The sequence below is a fragment of the Trachurus japonicus genome, chromosome 21 (assembly GCF_045865225.1).
Source record: "Trachurus japonicus isolate A0001 chromosome 21, Traja_1.0".
Taxonomy (NCBI): Eukaryota; Metazoa; Chordata; class Actinopteri; order Carangiformes; family Carangidae; genus Trachurus; species Trachurus japonicus.
The window spans coordinates 1,963,537-1,978,610 of NC_140927.1; the positions used below are offsets into that span (position 1 = coordinate 1,963,537).

A 15,074-nucleotide genomic window follows, 5' to 3' on the forward strand; every position below is an offset into this window, starting at 1 on the left:
TGTGACTCAGATAACTCTGAGAGATGGGGTCATGCCTATGTTCCCACAGCCCTATGTTCCCTCAGCCCTCCCTCATTTCTAACTTTTGTTGTCACTGAAAATTAGGCCCTATGTTCCCTCAGCCCTTTGGTCCCACCAATGGTTGGGTTTAGGCAATGAAGAAAGGAGTTGGTTAAGTTTAGTAAAAAGACCAGGTAGAGGCTAGACAGGCCAGATAGGTAGAGTCCAGATAGGTAGAGAGAGTCCAGAGGGAACATAGGGCTGAGGGAACATAGGGCTGTGGGAACATAGGCACGCTCCCCTCTGAGATCAGTGCATGTGCACCTCACAGCAAAAACCTAAAAAGCATACACTTAATGATGACAACGGCCTTTCACAAGAATGCTTAAGACTGTGTTATGTTGAGACGTTCCAACCAAACTTCCTTGTTTCTTTAGTCATATTTCATGACTTCTCCATTTGTTTAACACGTTGCACTTTCACTAACTTATATTTTGAGTGTGTCCAGAAGTTGTATTTAAAAACTGAACTCTGTAACCCTTCATGTTCATTATGAATTGACAGATTCATGCTGACTAATGGGGGGAAAAAAAAGAACTGAAGCGACACAAAACCTGTGTTTTCTTGATTTATTTGCCAACTCACCATAACATGAAGGCATATGGAATGCTTTCAAAATTTACTCAAAATCTGTTTTCTACAAATACAAAAAGAGAAATCCTGAAAAAACAAAGACTGTTTACAGAGAACAGAAATGTTCTTTTTTTTCTCTCTTTTGAGTGCATGTGTCTTGAGCAGTTATTCTACATCTTCGTTGCCACTTCCAGCCTCAGGTCCAGTGTTCTCCGCTTCAGCATCTTTTTCTGGTTCCTGGGGGTCTGAGGGTACAGGCTGGGGTATGGACACCTCCATTGGTTCCTCTGCTGGTTCTGGTTGAGGGGATGGCGTTTCACTCGCCCTTGTCAACTCCACCTAAAGAGAAACAAAAATTTTAATCAAATTCAAATCCAACTGGCAGGAAACCCTGATAAAAAGTTCAAAACAGTTTTGCATTGATTAGGATGGACACAATTCCAAAACTTGAGTTTATTTTTTTAAACTGAAGGTATTTTATGTATATGTTTTTTCATTCTCTTTCAGATTTGTGTGATCTATACCATCCGATAAATGATGCACTAACAAGCTAGCCACAAAGTCATGTACAGGTAACTCAAGAGTGCAGATCTGATGGGTTAGTTGTACACGATTCCAAGTGACTTAATTTTACCTGGGAGACGGAGCTGACACTCTCCTCCTGTGTGGGTGGATCTGACTGTTCTTGCTCCATTGCTTCTTCTTCTTCTTTCATGACGGTCGGCTCCTGCTGGTCTGGGATCTCTGGTTCATTCTGTGTAACAGTGGGACTCTCCTCTGAAAGTGAGGCAGCCGGAGCAGAGATTGCTTCAACCTGTACCATAAAACAGAGAGACTGAGTTGTGAACGAGTGAACAATAATTTCTTTATATACAGTATTCTGTTAGTTGAGTTAGAGTCGGCCATGTAAATGCAGCATAAAGAATACGACTGAGTTGGTTGCGATATAACATTGAGTAATTCCTACACAATGTCCCTTTAATAGCACAGAAAACTGTGTGCAGCATATCGATCCGTTACCTCTTTCTCCGCAACAGGCGGTGCAGGTTTGGGCTGAGGTTTTTTATTGGCTTCCAGCACTGTCATGATGGACGCAGGTATGTGAGCTTGCTGTTGCACAGAAAAACACAGGTAGGTGGTGAATAAATACAATCCCACAGGAAACAGAAGTTTGGACGGTGACGTTTGGTAGAACTTGTTACCTGATGAGGTGTGAAGGAGTGGACGTGCTGGAGAAGAGGCTCTCTCATCTCTGGGCAGCGTTCAAACACGCTGGTCAGCTGGGCGGGCGGCAGCTGGAGGAGCACGCTGAACGACTGAGGCTTCGTCCTCTGGCAGCACTTGACAAACCCCTCCCACACCTTAGGATACTTCCACACCTACAGAGGAGCAGAGCCACCAGGGTTACACAGCAACAAGTATGATAACAGTGGATACTATTTACGGTTATGTCTGTGGACAACTACTTGAAGAGGAACTATGGAAGTCTGGTCGCTTTTCCTCTGCTTTGCTAACCCTCCTCTTGGCCATGTGCATTTGTTTACAACGAAGCCGGCGAAAAATCAACACATGGAGCGGTGGATAACGTTATATAACATATACGATGTTACGGCATGTATGTTTGTGTAGTCTTAACTGTCATAAACAAAAGATTGTGGGTTAAGGAGTGCGTTTGTGTCGCGGTGTGCAGAGACGAGAGCTGGGACACCGGGCCGGCGGCCAGGTACTACACTGATGTTGCAAAGTTGGTTTTCAGTCATGAGACGCCAGGTGAAGGCAGAGAGCCTCCATTCTCACTGTAACAAGTCACAAGTCATGTAGTTAACGATCAAAATTAGTCTGGAGCTTTTTAATTAAGGTAAAAAACATAGCATAGCTACGGGAAAAATCCTGCTTAGGGGTTTTGGGTGGATATCATGTTTCTACTAAATTCGATTCAATTAAGTTTAAGTCAAGCACCAAATCATAACATACATTGTTTCAAAGGACTTTAAATGGTGAGGCCTAGACCAACAGTTCCCACAGAGCAGCACTTGGTGAAATGTAAAAGTCAAAAAGCCTAAAAAGTGAAAAATAACTTACAAAAAGAAAGGTAGTCTGTGTTTATATCTAAATTAGGGCTGTCAAACGATTAATTTTTCTAATCGCGATTAATCGCATTTTTTCCATAGTTAACTCGCGATTAATCTCTATTAAAAATATTATATATGGCGCTTTGGACATTCAACACTCCAAAGTGTTGAAAGTCCAAGCCAAAGTGTTATAATCTCTAGACAAGCAACTTTTAGACCAGACCTAGTAGTAGCCTACCTACCTAATCATAACACATGATGCATGAAACTCACACAGAATTGAAACGAATTGCATCCAGTGGAAATTGCCCTTTACTTTGCTACACCTCTGCCTAGCCATGTGCATTTGTTGACAACAGAAGCTGTGCATTTGTTGACAACGAAGCCGTCAAAAAATCAATGGATGGAGCTGTGGATATATGTTAGACTGTGTATATTTGTGTAGCAACCAACTTGAAGGTGCCTTACCGCCACCTACTGGACTGGAGGTCCCACACTCCAGTCCTCCAGTCCAGCAGACAGAGGACAAAATGGGCCGCGATTAACAGCGATTAAAAAAATTCAACGCGTTATTTTTTTAAATTAATCGCATCGCGATTAACGCGTTAACTCTGACAGCCCTAATCTAAATACATCTGAAATCCCAGCTCACACGTCATGCTTATTTAAGTATTTGGTCATTTTGTCAGTTATATAAATCATGATCTGACCACAGGAGGCTCAAACACACACACGAGAGAACAGTGTACCAACAAGAGAAAAAAAAACATCAGTGCCATCAGTGCAGAAACTCTGTCTAACTGGCTGGAGTTTGGTGCCGACCTGCTTCACAATGAGCCGGGACAGAATGTTCATGACGAAGCCGCCCAGTCGGGGGTACATGGTGAGGGATTGGATGACGGTGCGCATGAGCAGCATGGGGAGGGGGCTGTGCTCCATCAGCTGCTGCATCACCACCGCCAACACCTCGGAGGTGTAGACGTTCTTCTCTCCAAAGCACAGGTTGGTAGCTGCAGCCGAGACACAACAGGGAAACACACTGGTGACTTATGTTTAACCCTTCTGAATCATTTTATCTACTTCTAAACAAACTTTCATCCTCTGATCATGGACCCTACATGCAGTCAGAATGTAATCTGGCTGCAGCGGATGAGAACATCACTCATGACAAAATAAACAGCTTATTCCACAGTGGTTGTTGCTTCAGTCAAACTAAACCCTGACAGTACGTGACTTACGTATATGTGAACATACTGAAGCACCGACCGACGCTGATAACGCTGCTCAAAGACAATAAAAGGCTCAATCTCTGAACACAAACCTTTTATGATGGACTTCATATCACATTTAGTTGAGTCTATGTTGTGTAAGGCGATAAGCAGGTCTCCTGGGGTCAGAGGGGACACGGACGAACTTCCCTCACCTGTAAGACAACAGTCACCATACGTCAGTGAATCCTCCACAGGAGCAGAGGTAACATGATACCACAAAGTAGGGAAATAAGAAACCCAAAGGAAGCAGAATATACTAAAACAACAATAGGAACATTACAACTTTACAGGTGAAAGGTGTAAATGAGTCTTACTGTGCTGCGTTCCCAGGAGACGGTTGAACACCTCCTTCACTACAATGGGGTTGAGTTTGATCAGCTTGGGCAGCGCCTGGATGACCTCATTCTTCATGAGAGACACAAAAAAATAAAATCCAGGAGAAAATGTATTATGATTATCAAGCGAAAGACACGTTAAGACAGACTAACTTAATCCCAGTAACTCTCTGGACGCTGAGCTGACTTTGAGAACGTTACCTTCTCTAGGCCGTTGATGACGGGGATTAGGAAACGAACGTCTGGCACTCGTTTGTGGTAAAGATCTCGCACCCTCTCCACCAGCTCTGGAGACGGAGGTACTGAGCAGAAGAAGAAAGGCTTAGTTCTCTTTTGACTTCCTCTACTGTGCATTTTCACACAACATATTTGCTCAACGTTTATTTACCTTTATCTGTCAAAATGTGCAGGCAGCGAGTGACTAACGTCTCTGCTCCTTTAGGACAGTTCTCCACCAGAAGCAGCAGCTCAGGAGAGTTCATCCCCATCCCACGGATCTACACAGACAGTAAGAGAGCATGTCAGCACTCAAGAGATACATTCATCGATTTGAGACCATCGTTTCCACATTTTAGTTTCTTTCTTTTGGAGGAGGACTTGTCATGAACAGCTTTAAGTTATTTTCTTCAACCTTAAAGGGATAGTTCAACATTTTGCCAAATTCACCTATTGCCATAATCCCTATAGTTTTAGGAGTAGGTTCATATCATAACCTTTAATTGTCGGTGCAAGCTTTTTTGAGATTGGCAGGGCAGAGACACAAGCTGCTCAGCTAATGCAATGGAGGCTAATGGAATTTCTTGGTTTCCCTCATCAAACTCATCAAATACAAAATCCAACAACTCCAAAACGCTCTGGTGGACAAGTTGTGACCTGCACATTCACCACGCTATGAGATAATAACGCATAATTATGTAACATTTCGACACACGAAGCATAACTCGGAACTATTTTCACTTTTGAAGTCACTCTGCTGAGCAGCCGTGTCTGGAATGTAGTTCCGGTTACGGATTTACCTCTAAATCAACTCTGTCTCGTAACGTTCCGTTATTATCTCATAGCGTGGTGAATGTGCAGGTCACAACTCCACCAGAGCGTTTTGGAGTTGTTGGATTGTGTATTTGATGAGTTTGATGAGGGAAAGCCCGGAAACACCGCGAGCCATGAAGGGCTCATGTCTGCCCTGTGGATCTATAAACAACATTCACCGACAACTAAAGGTAACAAACCTTCCCCTAAAACTGTAGGGATTAAGGCAATAGGCAAATTTGCCAAAATGTTGAAATATCCCTTTAAGTTTCGCTGTGAGCTTTCATTTATTTTCCACTTAAAACCACATGTAGAAATAGATAAACATCGAGTCCAGACTTTGCTCTCACTTCATTGTGTCATGCTAGACTTTCCCAGTGAACACAATGTGATGAACACACTCTGTTAATGACCACACAGCCTTGTGTTTTGGGGTTAAATTCTGCCTTTGGCTCAGATCTCATCATCATTACTCAGGCCTGAGTCGACCCCCTGCTGGCCCTTTAGGGAATCTGGGGCGGCTCAGATGGAAACCTAGATGTGATGGTTGGAAAGCTCACCAACAACATCTGTTGGATAAAACAGCTGGAGAGCACCGTGTCCTTGGTAACAAAGTTAGGACGAGAACAGCCCAGTGGCCATGACAGCACAAATCCAGACTATGTGTGTCATTGAGGACATACTCTGTGTCAGGACTGGACTCACACCTCACACAGGACAAGTCCCGCCGCTGGCTGGGACGACATGTCCACTGGAAATCAAATATCACTGTAAATTGGTTTGGTTTCAGTTTTTGCCCTCAAGCTGTTAACCTGTCCATGTCCACACACACTGCTGACTGTCAGTGGACGTCCATGTGAGAGAGACTTACAGGCTGCTCTATGGCTCGGAGCACGCTGCGCTTGATGTCAGCGATGGCCTCGGTGTAGACGGATGCAAGCTCGTGGACCAGCCGGTGGTTGAGAGGAAGCAGGGACAGGTAGAGGAAGAGACACTGTCTCACTGTCTCTTCGGTCCAGGGGGCAGCCACCTCTGTGTCAAACACACAACACACAACACTGTGAGCTTACTTACAGCACTGCGAACTGGGCAGCTGCTCATTTCATTGGCCGATAGGAAAACATCAAGCAGAGAAAGTGAATGTGTGTTTCCCTCGCTCCACAACACTGTCTGTCCCCGGCTGGAAGGATAATAGCAACAGGAAGTGCAGCCCATTGTTTCTAGCTGCCACCACTGGACATTAGTCCAGACAAAGGTAACAGGGCCATCGCCTTTACAACTTCTAAAGTTTTTAAAAATAAGACTATACTCTACTTTCTATTATCACTGATGTAACATCATTTAGCACTGAATCTGAAAGGTTGTGTCAACATGCATGTTTGTGACATGGATTCATCAGAAAACACAAATCTGACAAAAGACTTACATAGTACATTTACTTATACCGTGGTCTGGGTGAAAACATGTACTTGATTCTGATTGGCTGCAGGGGGTCCATTAAAAAGTGATAATGGTACCCCCATCAGTCACACAGTGGTACAGGGACATATTCAAGGTTTTTCCTATGGAACACCGCAGTGCCACATTAAAGGGCAATGACGACTTGTTTTATAGTGTCTGGCAACCTTTCCTGAATTACCTTCCTGGTGACCTTGTTGAACTGCTGCATATTTTGCCTTCAGCAATAAGTCATAGAATACTTTTATTTCCGCTCTCTTTTCCTTTTCTCAGTATAGTCCCCATGTAAAATTTTGTATGCTGTATGATGTGCAATTCATGTATGTGAATTGGTGTATTTCTGTTTTGCAGTTTGGCTGTGTCTGTGCTGTATGGTTCGTTGTTTGTTTTTGTGAAATCAATAAAATATATTACAAAAAAAAAAAAAAAGTGATAATGGACACCCACAGAGACGTTCCAGTCAAAATCTGATGACAGTTCTAAATATTATTGTGTCGGCTCAAACGCTAGTTGGTAACCATGCCAACAGAGATTCGGAGCAACAAGTTTTCTTCAACGCATAATTTTTTTCGCCTGCAGTGCAGACGAGAGATATTAAACAGTCCACTCAGCTGCTCCTTGTGAAAACTTGATGATTTTAACTGTAAAACACAATGAATTATATAAAAAAAATGATTTAATATCCATTTCTTTGGTAAGTGACCACGGTATAACTGGGATAATGCCCCACAAGGTGTCCAATTGATCAGTAATTAATGGACTTCGCAGAAGCAACTGTCCTTATTATAACTGGATACCTGGCCAGGCATTATCCCTTTATATGCTACTATACAAACCGCATTCTTTATGTTACACCTTTAATCTGTTCTTACTGTGTAAATAACTTTCAGTGTCCACAAAAATCCATCTAACTACATATTAACTCAAGTGTACTGTGTTACAGCTACTGTTGACCTTAGGTTTACCCTGTTTTAATACAAGCTTTATGAAAGAATTTGATTTGATTTGGTAAAACAACATCATCAGCATATTAAATGATCCATGTGTCTCTAACCTGTGTCTTTGTCGGCCCCAAAGAGCAGAGACGGGGGGTTGGGGTGGACCAGCAGCTGCATGTAGTTCAGGGCGAACTTCTCGATGTAGTCTCTGAGCTGGTCCTTCTCATACATGCGCTTCAGAAAAGCCAGGGCGGTGGTCCGCACCTGAAAACACAACACGGTCATATCGAGGAATATGACAACTACGCAAACTGTGACGGACTGAGCGGCTCACTGAAATATTCTCACCTTCTCCTTTTCATGCGAGCTGAGATCCAGCAGCACGTGCAGGTACTGGAACTGCCTCGACGGCCGCTTGACGATGAGCTCCTTCAGGGTGGTCATGCCCAGGTAGACCCGGGACTGAAACAAAGGCAACGACACAGAGCTGAGTCAGGAGCATGTCAGGAGGTAACGCTGTACAAGGAGTCGTGTCTGTCGCCTGCCACTTACCTCGTCCTCACAGTAACGTCTGATCACTTCCAGAGCTGATTCTGTTATAATCGGAGCCTCCAGAACCAGTTTGGTGAAAAGTCTGAAAGTGAAAACAAAAAGCGACTCAGTGTAGGCTTCCTATTGTTGTCTGGCTCAAATAAGAGCTATAGAAAACGTGAAGGAATGATGAATGTGCGTCCTCACCCGTCCCTCTGCTCTGGTTTCTCCTGCAGGCCGGACAGCAGTGTGTAGAGACAGTGGTCGTAGCTGTCCAGCAGCCCGGTGGGCAGCTGGCCCAGGTAAGTGTTGTACTCTTGATAGAGGAGAGAAAAGGCCAAGTCGCTCCTGGTCCGGATGTCGTCTAGGATGAACTCCAGCACGTCCTCTTTCATCATCCCTTCAAACTGTGTCACCAGCCTGGAGAGGAGCTTCACTCGGACCTGGTGGGCAGAATTACTCTGATTAACTTCTGAATACACACTCTGGTTTTGCCTCAATTGTGTCTCCATCTCCATCCATCAGAGGATTGAAAAAAAATCTTGCGTGGGTTGGGGTGGCCACTTACATGAGACATGCCACTTTGAGCGATAGCTTTCTCTGAATGCAGGATGCGTTTTACAGCTCTGGAGGTCAACGTCTCAATCTGAGTGTCGGATAACGGCTGAACCACATCTGACAACCGGAACACTTTTTTCCTCCCGCTGGCCCCTGTCATCCTGGAAGAGAACACAATCGCGTAAGGTAATAAGTGAGAGTTACAGAAATCTACAGCCTTTAAAGGAGACATATTCTGCCCCTTTCCCACAAATGAAAATAGTTCCCAGGTGTCTTAAAGACATGTCTGTGACATGCTTTGGTCAAAATACCCCAAGGATCAAACATCACAGCTCTTTTCATCCTCTCTAAACAGCCCTGTTCAGAACGGCTGGTTTCAGTGCCTGTCCCTTTAAATGCAAAAGAACCACTGCTTGCCCCGCCCCTTCTACTGGTACCAGGTAGGGGTGGGATAATGCAAATTCGAAACTAGTTACATGACTGTCGGACATCTGAGGGAACAGCTTGTAAAACCACATGGATTTCAACCTAGGGAGCCCGAACATTACAGATTATTTTGTCAATTCGCACATTTTGGAGGCCGGAAAGCAAGACAAACACCCAAATATCTGTTAAAGAGCCTTCAAAAAGTGATATTTTCATAATATGTCCCCTTTAATACTTCTTCCAGGACTCACTTGGTCTGTGCAGTAGGAAGGATGGGCTCAGGAAGCCTCTTGACTGCAGTGGGCGCCTCAGTGGTTGGAGCCTTTTCTGCGTAGCCCCCCACCACAGAGATGGCCTGGCCCATCATCACGCCGGGAAGCTTGCGCTTGATGAGCAGATCTTTAGCTCCAGAGTCCTCATCATTAGCCGTCTCTTTGCCTGCATCGTCGTCCCGGGCTTTGCACTGCTCAAGTCCTGAGAATTTAAGTAAATACAGTAACTGGGTTTAGTGGATACAGATGTGAAATGCACAGATTACAGATGATGATGTTTCACTCTTTCAAAAACAAACAAACAAAACCAAAGGAAACTCAATGCAACAAATTCTTTCATGGTGTGTGTGTGTGTGTGTGTGTTTGTCACCGACCTGGACCGATCCCAGCTGCTGTCATCTGTGTGGCCATTAGCCTGGCCAGATGTTTGATTTGGGCGTCAGTGCCTGCTGACTCCACAGGCGTGTATGTGGCCTGGAAGGATGCTGGCATGACGTCGGGCAGATACACCATGCTGATCAGCACCTGAACAACCACACAGACATATCAGCTGAGGTGTCACACAGGGAGGGAAACAACCGGCTCAGGCGGCCTCCACCTCCACTCACCAGGTTGGCGACGTTCTCGGGGCTGAGCAGTGGGTGCAGGAACTCAGCTGTGAGGTCGATGGCCGACTGTGCGACTGGAGCGGCAGCTGGTTTCGGGGCCGTGAGAGGGGCGGGCTCCTCTTTGTCCTCGTCATCTTCGATCAGGGTTGGCTCTGAGATAAAGAGGAGCACAATGTCAGAAATACTGTCCAAAGTGAGTCACCACACTAGACATCTGCATACTAGTTATTACAATCTAGGGGATGCCCTGATTGATTGGCTGTTGATTACTGGCTGATTTTCATTAAAAATATCTGATTAGTAGATCAGTGTTAAAGGGATAGTTCACTATTTTGGCAAAATGACCCATTGCCATAATCCCTATAGTCATAGCAGTAGGTTCGTTACCTTTAATTGTCGGTGCAAGCTATTTTTAGAACGGCAGAGCAGAGCCGTGAGCTGCTCATAGCTACACTACGGAGGCTCATGGAATTTCTTGGTTTCCCTCATCAAACTCATCAAATACACAATCTTGTGGACAAATTATGAGATAATAATGGAACATTACGAGACAGAGTTGTTTTTGAGGCAAATGCAGAGACTGCTTGCCGAAAAACTGCTCCTGACAGGATCAGCGGTTTTGCATGAAAACAACTCGTAATGCTCCGTTATTATCTCATAGCGTAGCTCTGAGCAGCTCACGGCTCTGCTCCGCCGTTCTAAAAACAGCTTACACCGGCAATTAAAGGTAACAAACCTACTCCTAAAACTATAAGGATTATGGTAATGGGCCAATTTGCCAAAATGTTGAACTATTCCTTTAAAGTAAGGGGACATGAAGGGCTTCATGATTTGACAGCCCTCACACACTCACAGACTTCCCGTGATCGTGCCTCAAAGTCAGTGAGTCTGTGAGCGGTTGGACTGGAATTCAGCCAATCACACCCATAGATGATGGGTACCAGTGACAAGACAAACACCATCAGCAGCGTATCCCTCCTCCAGTCATAATGTCTGTGATCACTGCTCACCCATCTTGACTTTTTTCCCCTCTGTGTATTGTTCGTGGCGGGGCCGCTTGCGCTGCTCTCTCAGTGCGGGTGTGGAGCGGGTTATTTCGCTCTGGGGCATCCCCAGGTCCAGCAGAAGGGTGCTGATCTGACCCTGGAACTCCACGCTGCAGGGATGCTTGAGGACGGCCACCAGGTGCAGCTTCAGGTTCTTCCTCACGCTGCTCACCTGAGACTTGGCCAGAGTGGGCGGCAGGTTGGCTAAAAAGGTTCAAACATACAGAGTAAAGGAAGAATTATGAAGTTATGTATTGAAAACAGCAATTTGGAGTATAAAATCTCAGACAATGCATTTTTAAAATGAATATCACAGTCACACATCAACAGTTAAACTGGTGTTTTATGGGGTGTTGTATAGCTGCATGTGATTCCCCCTCTCTGTCTCCCCATTTCCTGTCTCTCTCTGACTGTCCTATCAATTAAAAGGCATAAAAGCCCCGGAAAATAGTTGTTTTATGATGTCTATATTACACAACACTTACCATGCAGTGTCTCATATGCTTGAACCACCTCTGACATGAACATTGGCCTCTGACGAGCGATGGTGGCCAGTGAGCCCAGCGCTGTGGTGAGGTTGATACTGGAAATGGCCGGGTGGACCATGAACTTCAGCAGCTTCTCCAGCGCAGACTTCCCCTCCTCACACAGGACATCTGGTGAGAAATGAAAGTGGCATTAGGACAAAAAGGAGGACTAGATTAAAGGGATATTTCAACATTTTGGCAAATTGGCCCATTGCCATAATCCTTATAGTGTTAGGAGTAGGTTCGTTATCTTTAACTGTCGGTGCAAGCTATTTTTAGAACGGCGGAGCAGAGCCGCAAGCTGCTCAGAGCTACGCTAAGGAGGCTAATGGGATTTCTTGGTTTCCCTCATCAAACTCATCAAATACACAATCCAACAACTCCAAAACGCTGTCATTGACAAGTTGTGACCTGCACATTCACCACGCTATGAGATAATAATGGAACATTACGAGACAGAGTTGTTTTCGAGGTAAATGCAGAGACTTCTTGCTGAAAAACTGCCCCCGACGGTAAAACGCATCAGTGGTTTTGCATGAATTTACCTCGAAAACAACTCTGTCTTGTAACATTCTGTTATTATCTCATAGTGTGGTGAATGTGCAGGTCACAACTTGTCCACCAGAGCGTTTTGGAGTTGTTGGATTGAGTTTGATGAGTTTGATGAGGGCAATCAAGAAATCCCATGAGCCTCCGTAGCGTAGCTCTGAGCAGCTCGCGGCTCGGCTCGGCCGTTCTGAAAATAGCTTGCACCGACAATTATAGGTAATGAACCTACTCCTAAAACGATAGGGATTATGGCAATGGGCGATTTAGGCCAAAATGTTGAAATATCCCTTTAAAAATATATAATCTTCCTTGTGTCAGGATTTTAACATCCGTACCGTATCGAATGTAGGAGTGATCTTTGGGAACTTTATCCAGGCTGATGTCACCCTCCTGTCGTTTGGGGACGTCGGAGTCGGACGTCCGTGGCGACAGAGTGATGATTAGCGATTCTGTGAACTTGATCGCGTGAGTGCGCACGCCATCGTTTTCAGAATCCAGCAAGGCCAGAACGTCCCCTTTCATCTGCGTGACCAGATCCCAGCATGCCTCCTGCATGTCTGATACTGTTTTACCACGAACCAACCACTGTCGTGAAAGAGACACAAGAGTAAAGAGTCAGACTGAGGTAATGAAATGAAATAATGAAAAATCAGATGTATAATTGATACTGTATTAACCTGCAGAGTGACTTTGTAGACATGGGTGAGAGTGAGGATGGCTTTCTTCACCACATTCACACTTTCATCCTTAAGCAACATGTTCAGGTTGGCGATGAGTCTGAGGAGGAGCTCATTGTCTCTTTTACTTGAAAGAGAATAAACACAATAAAACAGTCAAACATGGGAGAAAGCTGTGACAGATTCTCTCACAAAACCATGAGACCAGTCAACTCACCATGCTTCCTCTATGAAGCCGATGACAAACTTTCTCACTTCAATAGACTTGTCAGTCTGAAAAGCGATGATCTCCTACAGGACGAAAAGCCCATTCACAGAATTATGAATCAAGTTTGATACAGATTAACTGTGCTGTGCATTTTAAATTCAATATGGTGTTTATTACACGTCAAACACACAATAATTAGTTGAGAACACTGTGCACAGGTTGACTTACATCCAAGAAATTGTCAAGAAGAGAAGGATCTTTGTTGATGATCAGCTCCTGGACCTGGAAATAAAAGAACTGATTCAGCATTGTCCTATTCATACTGTGGATCACATCTCATCTATAGAACATGGATGCAGCCAGGATGGATTAAAATACATTGCGATGTAAATATTCAAGTGAATGCTAGAAAACGCAAATGCAAATGCGGAGATCGTGATCATGGAAATGCTTTTTATCAATACTTCTTATAGGATCTCAGATAAACTCAGAAAACAAACCTGTTTGAGCACAGTTAGCTTTTCATCTGTGGGTATCAGAGCAGCCTGATTCAGGAGCTCCACCACCTGAAAGGCAGAAGGAAAACTTATGAGCCTCTCTTTATAGAAGGAGCATACATTTTATTGTCACAACACAAAGAAGACCTGGTATCTTTTTATCCAAATCAAAATGATTATAGTATTTCTGATCTATAAAGTGCAGCAGCAAAGTTTTTTTGTCTAACCCGCAGGTCAACGCTACATCCAGACATGTTTACATGTGTGGACATTGTCCATTTGTAGTTATTAATTGTGCAGTGCTGACCTTTCATTTGCTTTTTCAGCTTTAATCGTAACCTCTACTATTCTGACCATCACCCTACAGGGTAAGAACAAGTTTTAATATCTGGAAAAGGTCTAAAGGTTTGAAAGTGAGGGATGCAAGGATTTTGACAGATCAGTGATCCTGACAACATTGCATATGACAATATTGTTAAATGTCTCAATATCTTATTTATTAGTGCCGTTATTCAACAGATAATTGCAGTCTGTGGTGGATGAAATTGTCTCATAAGAACAGGCTCAGACTACGGTGCAGTTTTTACTTACACTTTCCACTGCTAACCCTGTCAGTGTCTAGTCTCACCACTAAATATTTCTGATATGTCAATATAAGCATTAGATCTTGAACGCAGCATTAGGTCGTGAACATCAGTCTTACCTTCTCACTGGTGGTCATATCAATGACACGGGAGGTTTCCCCCTCCTCGGAAGACAGCTCCATGATGATGCTCTGCTTCTGTCACTTTGTAGATAACATAGTCTCCAAACAGAGCTGCTGCACGCTGGGACTTCTGTGAGCACACAATCGTTTCTGTTGTAAATATCTGAACCCGCCAAGATGTATCACAATCAGATTCAGCTTGTTTGACAGTGTGTGGTTTGCGTCGGCGCGCTGTGTGTTATTGATTAAACTAACAACTATACAGTTAAATGTATTTATCATAAAACGTTCGTAGAAAGTCTTCAAATATCACAAACACCAACTCTCAAGTCTCAGCTAACAAGTGACTAGCGCCATGCTAACCGCAATGCTAACCCAACAAGCTGCTTTGACGTGATACTAAAAGGTGTGTACTGGCTACTTACAGCTTGAGAGGCTCGACACTTCGTTGGAACAACAGCTATTAACTCACTTATAACAAGTGTATTAATGTGGACACCTTAACAGAGAAAATAAATACTACGTTCACTCTGTTCGTTCATAAAGGAGGCGGCCATGTTTAATTGAAAAAAAGTCGTTCTTCCTCGGTAGTTGACGGCGCAGGGACGGGGGAGTCCGCCCCCTACTGGAGGCTCCACGCACTAAAGACTTATGTTTAAAAAAGGTTTAGATTTAGATACAAAACTAAATCATGTTTATCCAGAAATGCTTGAAAAAGACATCCAACAACCTG

General features: G+C 44.1%; 1 protein-coding gene across 3 annotated transcripts; it reads right to left on the reverse strand.

The window, feature by feature from the left end:
• Positions 1–773: 773 nt before the first annotated feature.
• On the reverse strand, positions 774–14,914 carry sympk (symplekin). Of its 3 annotated transcripts, none has more exons than XM_085764214.1 (27): positions 14,767–14,914; positions 14,339–14,462; positions 13,639–13,704; positions 13,367–13,420; positions 13,148–13,221; positions 12,931–13,057; positions 12,589–12,838; positions 11,663–11,833; positions 11,142–11,381; positions 10,132–10,283; positions 9,898–10,048; positions 9,503–9,725; positions 8,836–8,986; positions 8,475–8,710; positions 8,289–8,370; positions 8,085–8,198; positions 7,853–8,000; positions 6,212–6,372; positions 4,700–4,808; positions 4,513–4,613; positions 4,291–4,381; positions 4,027–4,128; positions 3,528–3,715; positions 1,836–2,012; positions 1,654–1,743; positions 1,268–1,447; positions 774–972 (listed from the first exon to the last, which is right to left on the reverse strand). In XM_085764214.1, the coding sequence occupies exons 2-27, from the start codon at positions 14,399–14,401 to the stop codon at positions 799–801; spliced, it is 3,675 nt and encodes a 1,224-aa protein (XP_085620340.1). In that variant the 5' UTR covers positions 14,402–14,462; positions 14,767–14,914; the 3' UTR covers positions 774–798. The 3 variants fall into 3 exon arrangements, with proteins under 3 accessions (XP_085620340.1, XP_085620338.1, XP_085620339.1); XM_085764212.1 differs by having other exon boundaries at positions 14,339–14,471; XM_085764213.1 differs by having other exon boundaries at positions 14,339–14,491.
• Between the last annotated feature and the right edge of the window lie 160 nt (positions 14,915–15,074).